At 46.1% G+C, this 12,580-nt stretch overlaps 3 protein-coding genes across 3 annotated transcripts; all 3 read right to left on the reverse strand.

The window, feature by feature from the left end:
• Nucleotides 1-1,891: 1,891 nt before the first annotated feature.
• Nucleotides 1,892-2,612, reverse strand: H6S33_009111 (uncharacterized protein; the record flags this gene model as incomplete). The annotated part of the gene is made up of 4 exons (XM_044840470.1): nt 1,892-1,955; nt 2,037-2,099; nt 2,153-2,175; nt 2,244-2,612. The coding sequence occupies 4 exons, from the start codon at nt 2,610-2,612 to the stop codon at nt 1,892-1,894; spliced, it is 519 nt and encodes a 172-aa protein (XP_044697926.1).
• Nucleotides 2,613-4,735: 2,123 nt separating this feature from the next.
• H6S33_009112 (uncharacterized protein) lies at nt 4,736-5,346 on the reverse strand (the record flags this gene model as incomplete). Its single annotated transcript, XM_044840471.1, has 3 exons — nt 4,736-4,914; nt 4,981-5,242; nt 5,311-5,346. 3 exons carry the CDS (start codon nt 5,344-5,346, stop codon nt 4,736-4,738), a joined length of 477 nt encoding a protein of 158 aa, XP_044697927.1.
• A 999-nt stretch (nt 5,347-6,345) lies between these two features.
• H6S33_009113 (uncharacterized protein) lies at nt 6,346-8,818 on the reverse strand (the record flags this gene model as incomplete). The annotated part of the gene is made up of 3 exons (XM_044840472.1): nt 6,346-7,515; nt 7,567-7,696; nt 7,752-8,818. 3 exons carry the CDS (start codon nt 8,816-8,818, stop codon nt 6,346-6,348), a joined length of 2,367 nt encoding a protein of 788 aa, XP_044697928.1.
• Between the last annotated feature and the right edge of the window lie 3,762 nt (nt 8,819-12,580).

Genomic DNA, 12,580 nt, shown 5'->3' on the forward strand with positions numbered 1-12,580 from the left:
CTAGTAGTCTTTTTCAACTCCTTCTTCTCCTCTTCTTTTCCTTTCCTCTTCATCCATTCTTTTCTCATACAAAAATCACACGATACATTAGGGTACCACATGCTCGTGCTGCAACCACTGCAGCTACAATGGCGCCAATTCCTAACTTAACTTCGGCGCCATCTGAACTACTGCATACAATTCTCCAACACATCGGGCTTCAGGGCATCCATAGGCATCCCGAATACGAAGATGTAATTGACCCCCCGGGTGAAATAGGGCGGCCAATAGGAGGGGGAACAGGGCCTCCGCGGAGTGGAATATTCATTGTCATAATGGTATTTGGACTCGTTGCCGTGATATTTACAATTGTTGCCGGATGTATATGGTGTGCTGCCGCGAACGAATTGATATACTCTTCGGAGCAAGAGGAAAGAAGACCCTGGAGAACTAAGAAAGTTGCTCCTTTGAAAGGTGTGTGTGTTATATGAGAGTTCATTTCTCGTTGAGTATTTTGTTTTTGAGGAGTAGCATCACTTCACTCACAGTATTGTTTCGTTCTGCTGTGCCTGTTTAAAAATCAACCAATTTAAAAAGTGTAAAAGCCGCACTGCTTTATTAACATTTCTTTATATACAAACTTGTACCTGCACCCCTTTGTACTCGTACCACCAATAGCCTCTCCACATAAATTCCTTTCTAATTCCAATCTAACATCCGATTCTACTAGAATGGTACCGCCGTCGCCGAAATTTCCCCCGCACTAAATCCGACATCGCTCGTGATTCCCACCGCCACTCCATCCTAGAATCCCTCTCAGTCACCAATTGGCGCGGCCGTGCCAACCGACGGTGTGAGCCTGAATACACCTATAAAGCCTGGAGGCGGGCAGGTCCTAAAGACACCGATCGCTCTCCGCTTTTCCATGAGAGCAGGGGGGGCCATGGATATAGCACGTTTTCGAAAGAAGAAGGGTCTGGGGGAGCACATATATTATCTCTGAGCGTGCCCACTTCGCCACATATGGAGCAACTATTTGCGGGTCACCTAACAGGGCCAGTACCACCGTTGCGGAGACCGCCGTTGGGTAGTACGAAAACAGCACCCATATCGAGGTTGCCACCTATCGATAGAGTGTACAGAGGCCCTAGAAGCAATTCCTGGAGTGGATATAGCGGATCCCGTGGGAGGCGGTGTAAATATTCAGGGAGGGAATACGATGGTTCGGGCAGAGGATATAGTTGGGGTAACAGCGGGAGGGGTGGCTCGAGAGGGGCTTGTAGAAACAAACCGCCAGGAATGAGGGGGCTTGATGTGGTTCAGGAGGAAGAGTAGTTGTCGGAGGAGCAAAAGTGAATTATTTGTTTGTGTTCGGGCTATAGCTCTTGGTTTCTAGTACTGGGATGGATTTATGCGTCGATGGGCTCCTTTTTTCTTTCTTTTCATGGCGTACTATAGCGATTACTTACTCATGGCTGGGTATCTGACACTTACTGGGTTAGCACGAGGTTTTTGTCTTTATCTCTTTTTTCTCTCTTGGGCGGTGGGATTCTCTGGGTTATAGGTGGCACTGATTGATGTTTACGATTTTACTTCCGGTTTTACGAATTGGGTTACTTGGATTTCTGTTTTCCCTCGGGGTATCTGTCTCTCTGGCTTGTTCAGTTGGCGCTCTGTTGTGTTCATCTATCTTGAGTAGATTTACATTCTTCTTTGTATTAACATAACACAAAAATAAAAGAAGGATTTGTTTTTTCTTTGGGATTTCTGTTGTCTTAGAGCTAAGATTACATTGTTGATTTCATCAAGGATGAAATACTACATGGCTTGAGCTATTCCAACCCCGCTCCACCCTTCCCTCTAAGTATATTGTAACCTAAACACCCATTGCCTGCGATTCAGTTTGGAATTCTCATGGGGTGTCACTCGACCGCATGCCCCACTTGATTGACGCTAACCGGTTTGATAAAGCTGTACTACAGAATGTTACCACCAATTACACAATGTTAATCACGAGTGCTATATATTGCCAACTAATGAAACAAGCTTTCACTTACATATTATTGGTTAAATGATACTTGAGTAGGTTACTTCCGATCCCGAGTATGACTAGTACTAAGCTTTCTCTCGAAGTTAGTAGCCGTCTCAGGATATTTTCATACAATACACTCACAATATTAATTGTAGAACTGCCAACTAGATCACCAGACCCCCTAGGCCTCCTCCCTCTTGATCTTCACAGGCGCCCTCCACCTCGCCGCCACCTCACAACACATAGGCACATCCTCTCCGTAAGCCGCATAAAGCTCTGCGAAGAACGCTTTGACCCAGTCTTTTGGATTGTCGGTATATTCGCGGGTGAATGCTGCATTACGACAATATATGCACGTATCCATCAGATAATTCATGAGTTTAACTGGGCCGGTCTTAAAGGCTCCCCCACGGTTCTCCTGCAGGCCGATATACCAGGCGGTTATCTCGTCATAGTCTTGAGGAGCAAAGTCGTTGAGAAGAGTCATATCGAGGATGAAGCTCTTGTAGAAGGCCTCGATTTGGGCGAGGAGATGAGATATCTTATCGGAGATGGGATACCAGGGTGGTGATACGGACCGCTTGGCCTTTCCTGCAACCATGGTCTTGAATCGGGAATTTGGGATGGGATGGGGGAGAGAGTGTTTTGAAGCGGACACTTTGTGTAGGGTGATGCTCATGATGCATTTGCCTAAGGCTGGTCATAGCTAAAATCCCTCGGCGCCGAGGGAAACTTCCTAGGCAGTCATCTAGGTACGCGGACGGGCAACCAAAAATCATTGAATGTACCACATGCATACGAGGGCACGGTAACGCAAACCACTCCTTTCTGTGTGGTTTTCATGTGGGAAGAATGAAACTAGAGCGTCTCAACAGAATGATGCTTAGCATGTGCATACTCTAGAAGGATTGGCGTGGGCTGTATACATATTCTCCGTGGGGTATTAATAAATTAGACTGTTAAAAGCTTCACTCCCAGTAATACAAACACCACCAATTCGATTCACAAAAGTTTCCATGGACTCCTTCATAGGATAGCACTCGGTGCTTTTGCGCTAACGCTTCTTGGACTATTATAATTACCAAGACTACAAATCAAAACACGCTGCCGCTTCCTACCACCACACCGCTCATCCAAACAGCCATATCTCGAGTTTACATCTTTGCGGAACAGCCCTCTTTTCCCGAATTTCCATCCTCAAGTTGAGGCTCGTATAAGAGTGATTCGCAGGCAGTAGCGTTGGCTTTTTACTGCGCCAAGGCTAAGTTATATTCGGTGTAGTGATCGTATCAAATGGGTTTTGGGCAGGTCTAGCTGGTTAAACTTGTAAGCAGATTTATGTAGACTCTAATTCTCCCAAGCGCGGGCGGTAAAACAGCCCGGAGTGAAACGAGTTCATACGAGACCCTAGCCCAAAAGCACCACCTCATAAAGCCGTCGAAACACGTTAATCTAGATCTCAGGCCACCACACTCTCAAAGTTCTATAGTCTTGTTTTCTCAGCGTCTCCAACACACAGCCTTATCAGAGGGTGATGATTTCACTGCCTATACCAAACTCAAACGCTGTAGTTCAACCTACTATCGATGGATCGCAACTTCCAGAAAACTAAAGTTTTCGTACATAGCATCAAGGCGGATTAGAGGCAGCTCGAGGCCGGCACACCTGATACATTATGCACGCCCCCCCGCGTACTAGCCTCAATAAATTGATATCTACTCACAAAATGTATATATCTTCTGCTGAAACAATTGACAACCGCTGATAAACCCGGAGTTTAGGGCCCGTTTGGAGCCGTCCAAAACGAAGTTATGGGGGCTTGAAACCCCGTTCTGGTGAAAATCCCGTTCTGGTGAAAACCCCGTTCTGGTGAAAACCCCGTTCTGGTGAAAACCCCGTTCTGGTGAAAACCAGTTGTGTTTGGCGACCCATTTTGCGGGTCCAGAAAACAACGTTAACTCCATGAAAACGGAGTTTTTAAAAAGTAACTCAGACTTACCTACTTTTTCTTATCATAACTGTTGTGCAGGAACACCATCAACACCACAGTCTCCCAAACAGTACATCACACTTAAAACCCCGTTTTAGAATTTCTCCGTTCCCCCCCCCACTAACGAGGGCTAAGCAAAACAGAGTTTTCTACAATCTCGGCTCCCAAACGGGCCCCTATAGTCCAATCAATTGTTCATATTTGTCGAACATTGAGTAACTTTATCTCCCTGCTCCCGTAGACCAGCACATACCACCTGCAAGAAGCATCCACAGCCGTCTCAATGGGTTTGGGTTCAGGTCCTCAAGACGTGCGTCAGTAGCCGTCTTTTCAAACTCGAAGGACCCTACTTAGAAATGCCCAACCTCATAACTAGATGAGAGCCCGCTCGGCAACCGAGAATCCACCGGAATCCTCAGTTACTCAAAAATGATTTAATATATGACCTGCGATGCTATGAATTTGCTTTCACCTCCTAAGTTGAGATATACTATTTAGATGTAATGAACCAAGAAAGTGCTAAACCCCCGTTATCAGTCCTCTATGCATGAATATGTACGTTGAAGCCGAGACAAAAAAAAATAGCGCTTATAAACATAATTTTGTAAACCATCCCTTTGTGCCCTTGCTAGTTACAAACACACGAACAGAAGCATCAACAATCTCACCCGGGAGAGGAGAAAGAATTTCATTCGTTTTGAAGTTATAAGTCCAACCGTATTTTAAGGTGCCCTTCATGCTTTCTCACCTCCCTGCGGGGTCTCTTCCGGGGGAGCAAGCACCTGCTCCTTCTCCAGCAACTCCGCAAGCTCGCCGGACTGGTGCATGGAGACAAGGATATCGCAACCACCGATAAACTCCTTGTTCACATACAGCTGGGGGATCGTGGGCCAGTTGGAGTATTCCTTGATGCCTATCACCCGACAAAGTTAATCCCCAACCATTACTGGAGGGAGAGGCGAGGGGAAGGGAGACAAACCCTGTCGGACTTCATCGTTCTCCAACACATTGACCGCCGCAAACTTTGTTGGGTCGACGCCCTGCAGCCCGAGGATCTGCACAGATGCACGCGAGAATCCGCATTGCGGCATCTCCGGAGTACCCTTCATGAACAGGACCACAGGGGCGGTCTGTAGCACTCCATCAATGGTCTTGCGCGTTTCGTCTGAGAGGCGACGAATTTGCTGGAATTGCAGCCTCTGGAGTGGCTGCGATGATGTGCGAAGGACTCGGGCGGTAGTCTATAAAACAATAATTATTCTTGCATGGTTTCAACGATACAATTTTGGAATTACAGATAAAGCCCTACCTGCCTGAATACCGGTGATCTGAATAGGGATGCCATGGGTGATGTGATGCTGTTCTGCTCTGATTCCAAATGGTGCAGCGATGGTTGGTCGGGTCTGTTTGAGATGCCGTTGTTGCTTGGAAATCAATGATGTCGTTGAATGATTTGCGCCTCACAACGAGGGAGGTTACACCAACGCCACAGTTATAGAGTTCGGATAATTGTTTCTCCACTCCGCGGCACACTCGCACAAAAGTTAGTGCTTACAGATCCCTTTATCTTCAATTAATTGATCTCCCACCAAAATTGTGCCCCCCTATTATAAAGAGATAACTACATACTTAATTCAAAGATGATGGTATGTAGTTATCATCTACATACATACTAGGGTGTAGCGAAAAGTGATCAGATTCTGATCACTTACCCTCAACACCCAGTACATATACACGTACTACCTACAGACTTCCATCGTGGCAGGTAGCGATATAAGTACATGTAGTAATGAAATGTAATAGTTATTTTCAAATTGTAAGGCCGCTCCGCTTTTTATTCCCCCCACTGATATCAGAAAGAGGTTACCCACATGCATGGCCACCGTACACCGTTTTGCATTGAATCAAACCCAATATAAACAAAGTAAAACCTTACTCCCCCCTCCCTTTCGCTAGGAAATAAAGAATGTCATAAAAAAACATTTTTAAACATAAAGAAGAACCAGATCAATGCGCCTTTACAGCAAAAGCAGGCTCTAACATTTCCGAAACACCAAGTAAATATTAACCCGATATGATAGAATAAAAAGTCAGGACATATAAGAAAACCATTAATCGTAGGGGTAATTAACCCTAATTATATTATATAAACAAGGAGACTAGGGTGAAGAGAGATAAAAACTTAGTAGGTGAGGTGGGAGGATGGTAAAGTCGGCGATTGTCCACCCACAGGGTCAAATCCTATCCAAAAGAGTTCCAGGGGTCCGGACTTTGTAGTGCTGAACGTTTCGATCGAGGCGTCGGGTTCGTTGATTCTACAAATATTAGTAGCTGTAAACCGCGATCAAGATTGGTGAAAGCATACGATAATCCCGGGCCGAAATCCCAGCACTCCGTCTTTGACAGCTGGGACCATATTCTCTGGAAACCCTAGGAATTCATCAATGGTAGTTTCAGGGCCTCCCAGAGAATATTCACTACACTCGTCATCCAAACCATTACCACGGCTATCCACATGAGCGTTACTCAAGTCGTGCAATGACCCGGGTATGATTTTGGGCGGCTGAGTTTTAGCGCAGGTTAGTTGGCGATGAAGATGGACCTTCATCATTCTTTTAGTGTCATATTCGGGAGCCTTTTTCTGCTGTTTCCGCCATCCCGGTTTACGAAAGGTTCTCGGATCTGGCTCGGGAAGCTCGGGAGGGCAAGGCCAAGGGGAAGATGCGGTAAACTCGATATCCTTATAGAGATCTTTTAACTTTAGAGGCACAGCTGCAAGCTTTCCTGTAGTAAGCTTTACCAGCAGGTCACATGCCTTTGTTTCGTCATTTATATCCAGTTGTCCAGGATCAGATTTCTTAGTTTTCCGTGCTTGAGCCAGTTTAGCGCTGAACTCTTCCCGGACCTTCTTTGTCTCCCTTATGGCTTCTGTAAGTTTTTCCTGTAGCCTTCTAGCTGCGTTCCGCTGGTTTTTGGTGCAGCTTCTCTGCTCCGCTAATCTCTTCTCAAGCATTATAATCTTGGCCCTGTCACTCACAGGCTCATCAGAGTCATCAGAGTCAGTGAATTGAATTGATCCGCCTGCATTTTTTACTGCAGGTCGTCGCGGTATCTTTTTCGGAGGATTATTATCGTTACGGCTTACTGGTCGCTCAGTGGTACTCACCACTCCCGGAGGCGGTGACTCATGGGAAATAGGCGTGCTAGGAAACTTTCTTGCTGGGCCTGTAGAATTGTTAGACCTAGCAGGTCTCCTGGATTCCCCATTAGTAGCGACAGCCTCCCGTTTCCCTCCCTTATCGGGAATATCACAGGAGGCGTGTAATTTTAGAGTATTCTTTATAGGTTCTTCGTCTTTGATTTTCCGCAGTACACTTATTGCTCGTGGTTTGCTTGGCACAGGCTCATTCATTGGATATTTTTCCTTCACTCTATCCTTCGAAGTCTGGAATGTTCTGGCTGCAGACACAGCAGAGAATTCCTCGGGGGTCGAATTCTTGGACGTTTCATGATTCTGAAAACCCGTAGATAAAGTCGGTTTAAAAGGTTTAGAGTGTCTGCGTACCCTTCTTCGATGGGGTTTTTGGCCAGCCTGATGCCGGGTTTGCCTTGCCGTTCTTTGAGCCGTCGGTTGAGGTGGTTCTTGGATAACCCGGGAATTACGCGGTGGTACAGGATTTAGGGCACAAGATCCACTGATTTCAGCTGATATTAGTAGTAGAAACAAGTGCCGAAGAACCAGATGCCTACCAGATATTGTTCTTATATTGTCCATTATTTTGGATATAAAAATCACAAATCACGCACGAAAACCAATTATCACTGTTTTTCGGTTGTTCTTGCTGTGTTGTTTGAGGCAAGGGCATATATGTCAGATCCTTCACAGGGCCCTCATAGGATACATCAACATCGGGAGGTGGCGGACTATAAGGTGGAGATGATGCCTCACGATATTCCCGATTGATGGAACGTTCATTTTCGTTCCTTTCGCGATCCCCTACGCTTGGAGAATACTGGGGGTAGCTATCTTCAGGGAATGGCCTTGGCCTCTCGTATCTTGAAAAGGCTCCAGTTTGTTCATGTGGGCCCCAATACGGTCCTGTTCTTCCCAGAGTCTCGGAGGTCATGTTGCCATGGACTTTGTAACTATTCATGGTACGCTCCTGCATCGGTGAGTGGAGATCTGCAGAATCCAAGCTCATTTGGGCATCAACCAATTCATAGTCCATCTCTTGTGAATCCTTTATCTCTGATGGAAGACGGGCCTGTTTCAGTACACTCAAGTCCTCGTTATAGCTTGTAAGAGCTGGAGGCGGAGGCGGCGAACGGCTCGTGATACTTCTGCGCTTTGTAAGACGTTCCGATGTTCCTTGTGAGATCTTCGCAGCTTCAGAATGTTCAAAATCCTGATGTCCCCCCTGATGATTGTTCCGCTTGCCATCGGCAGAAGCCGATGTGCTCCGAGAACGGCTGCCGATTACGACTGCAAACGTTTGACTTCCATGAAAAATCTTGTTGGATCTTGCCAACTCCCCATACTCAAAATCCCCATATACCCTACCCAAGGCAGTATCTTCTGTGGACCACTGATTCTGGGCGGACGTATCGCCCTTAAATCGTTTCCTCAGACGATCATCATCTGAGTAAGAATGAAAATTCTCCAGATGCGCATCATGGTTCCGAGGACGATCGTTACCATTCATCTCGGACCCATCGGATTTAAACGAAGGCCCTGTGGATAAGGGGATAAGTACAGCGGCGGAGGTCACTGATGAGGCAGAAGTTTCCGAGGAAGTGGAATTAGATGATTGCCCCATTGGGGTGGAGGCATTAGACTGTTGTTCGGAGTATTTGCAGCGCTGGCATTTCCAAATCTTATTACTATAAAATATTGTTATTTATGTCGCTGGAGGTGGAAGAAAGAGGAAAGGTAGAAATTTACTTGGGTATAGCGTCTGGTCGATGACATAAGCTATGGTATGGCGTATCACATTCAGTACAACGAAAGAGGACGTTCTCTGGCGTGCTAGGCCCCCCACATCTAAGACAAAATGTGAATTCCAGGGTACGCGCCCTCTTCTGCCCTAAGTGATGATAAGAATGTGGCGGCGTACAGCCGCTGGATATCGACATCGCGGAAGTCGAAATAGACGTTACAATATCGGTTCCGGGTCTGCCGCGTACTGTAACTAGGCCTGGACGATTAAAATTTCTGTGAGGAGCCGAAGCACTCGATCTTAAACTTATCGAAGGTCTACTGGATTTCAACTCTGGCGGCGGGGAGAATTGAGATGCTGCCGAAAGAGTTCGGTTCCTAATCATATCTGTACTACGGTCCTGCAGTCGACATTCTAGGCTGATCTCGGAGGTGCTTTTGAAATTATCAGTTCGAGTAATTGAGAGACAAAGCTAGGCAAAGCAAACCGTTTTATTCTAGACTTTGGTGGCTCATCGTTTGCTGGGCGATATTCTCTTGTTGCATCCGAGCCAGCTGTAGTCACTGACAAGCCGGATCTTTTGTAGCTGCCTAAATCTTCCTTCGGATCCGAACGGCCCGTTCGCCCCTGAGGTATTGGTACATCCCCGGAATTCTTCATTCTATCATTTTTCCTGAAATGGGCATTACTTGTCTCTTCCTCAATTTTTTTGTTGGTATATCTATCAATTTCCGCTCCATTACTTCTCGTGACAGCCTGATGCCGACCTGCTGAGGGAGCCCTAGGTAAAGGCAAGCTATTATCCCTTAATCTGGACTTGTTAGTAGGACGTCCCCGTGGGCGTCCGGTAGGCTGATAGCTTTGCGCGCTTTTCCGCGCTACCAAGCTGGATCTAAAAAGTTTGATTCCTGTTGTGGAGGGCTGAACTCGGCTCAAGTCTCTACCATTGGCAGGATCGAGACGAGATGACTATTTCGCATTAGTCTTTGAAGAAGAAATATATCTCTGATTCTTAAAAGTTATACCTGATGCCCATTTTGCCCTGGATATTCCTTTGTACGCGCCTGACCACGCTCCTACAATTAAATAACAGGTTAGTCAATTGGTCGTCAGGTTATCCAAAAGCCTAGTATCAGTAAAGCCTATTGAAAACGATAAGCATTGACGCTTGTGTTATGCATCAGATCTTTTCAGTTATTTTGGACCTCATCCTGCCAGAACACAGGTCACCTCACCATCACCATCTCACAGACACCAACTGTAAGCTCAACCCTTCAAAAGAACATCCTCAACGCCCACCTACCATCATTTCCTTTAAGCTTCAAACCTCAGCATACATCAAACCATACCTCTCTCAAACTCAAATCAATATCAATTGTCCAAGCACAATACTCTCTCTCTCCAGTCATTTGTACTCCACTGCCATTGGCTTCAGCCCATTGATTCCTTCTTCCACTACCAGAGCGCTCAAGCCCAGGAATTCAAGGGTTTCGCCTTAATTTGCCCAAACCAAACTGAAACTCCCGCAAAAAAAGGAGCAATGAAGACCCTGGTTTTGCGAATGTTCCTGAATAGCCCAAGAAAAGTAAATGCGATTAGCATTGAAAGGGCCCGAGTAGAACGCCCCGATAGATGGATATAGGGGATGCTGAAGCTCCATATTGTGGTACTTGTCTAATTTGTCTATGCCTACCGTCGTTCAAGCCCATGGACTAAGGAATGGACGAGGGTTGTGATGTAACGCATAGCTGTACTTGTAACAAATGATAATTGATTAAGAGGACGAGCTCATGAGGCAGGTTATGAAGCAGCAAGGCTGAAAGCTCAAAAAATGATGGGATCGATGAATTTATCAGATGGTTCGAAAGGGAGCGCCTAACAATTGAATGACTGTTCGAAAGAATGAGGGGACCCCAAGCGTCCTGTTGTTGCAGTCGGACCTTTTACCAGGAGGATCATCATATGCTGGTCAACTCCATAATTCCGCTTCTTCTTTACTTGTGTTTTCCTCTCTACTGGGTGTTCGCAAATGTTTATCATTTTCCGGATGGATAATGATAGCGCATTGCGAAATAAGGGCAAGTAATATGCTTCATTAAAGATGAAGGCTTAATCTGAAATCACTTGCCTGCTGGTGAGAGTCCGTCGACTGAAAACGACCAGATTCCTCCTTCTCCGATTGAACACGATCGTCACGCGGAGCCATTCCACCCCAAGCTCCTGCGTGACCCCCCTTAAGAGACAACCGGTAGACGTTTATGAGTTATTGGTTACTTTTCGCTACTGAGTTGCTTTTTTTTTTTCGAGGAGTCGTTCTATCGAGCTATCAACGACTGCTTTCAGGAAGTGGGGTTGGAAACCGCTTCAGTGTTGATTCCAAAGGCGACAGACGCATTGGTGTGTGTACTGCAACTGTGTAAATGTATTATCCGCAACACAGCCTTGTATAAGAAGAATAATCAAAAGTGGATAGAGTAAAGGCGACCGTCAAAGGGTGCCGAGAACTCTTTTCTTAAAAAGGGGAGGGATGAAAGGTGCAAGTTGTGAGTGCACCGAGAGTTAAGAGGGAGAAGGCGGAGTGTTGGGTTGGTGTTGGGGATCTCGACGAGTTAGCGACGAGTTAGCGCCGCCGTTCTGGCCTAACGCTACTGTATTTATTGGGGGCGACATTGTTTTTTCCTCGTAGGCGACAAAAAACACCCCCGTTCATTCACTGAGGAGAAACATCCGCTTTTCGGGGGATAATTTTGCAGCCGTGAGTAAAATATGTCGGTTTCCGTAATGCATGGCTAATTTCATTCGCAGGCAGGAGTGATGCATATGGCCCACAGTGTTTGTTGACACGTCCATCGACTCCGCTTTTCCACCTCCATCACCTCCACCTCATCATCGTTCCTGATCGAGGTCCTACAGTGCCAAACTAACTACTCAAAATCTTTGGCCACTCCATTACCGAAACTAGTGATTCTCAAACCAAGCCTGAATTCCCATCTCAGTGGAAAGTTATTCTGGTTGGACAACAGGCGCTATATATCGATGAGTGGCCTTTCGTCCCGCAAGGCCAACGCACATCAGAACTCTGGACTCTGGGCACATCTCCACAATATCAATCTGCTTCTGGAGCATGCTCATTTTTCCAGTGAGTAGGGGGATAAAAGGCGAGCGGCTTTCGCACCTCAAGTGATGTTGCGTTCACATTGACCACGTCAAAGTGCCTGCAAAACACCGATACTTGTATGGAGCGAAATATTATTTCTACGTTAAACCGGCATTCATACGAGTCTTCATCAAACCTTCAAAATCAGGCCATTTTGAGCTTACAAACTCTTCTAAAAAAGAACATGTCTACAAACACAGATTTGCAAGCAAAATTCTCGACATTCTATTAATCACATCAACTAAAGAAAATACAATACTTGGACTTCGTAGATAACACATGAATACGGCAGCCATGGTAGTTTCTTCAGGGCCCATACGGGAAGGCCAAAATTTGGCCCGTCAAAGTTGAGAGAGAGAGTTGAGCACTCATCTGCTCCTTTGTAGCAGCCGATGACCACCACTTCAACTATAACCTGGCAGTTTACAGACCTATCATTTTATCGCCTCAAAATTTAGTTGAAAGATTGGGCCAACCCGGCAAGA

The sequence above is a fragment of the Morchella sextelata genome (genome assembly GCF_020137385.1).
Source record: "Morchella sextelata strain SCLS chromosome Unknown scls_3, whole genome shotgun sequence".
NCBI classification, from domain to species: Eukaryota; Fungi; Ascomycota; class Pezizomycetes; order Pezizales; family Morchellaceae; genus Morchella; species Morchella sextelata.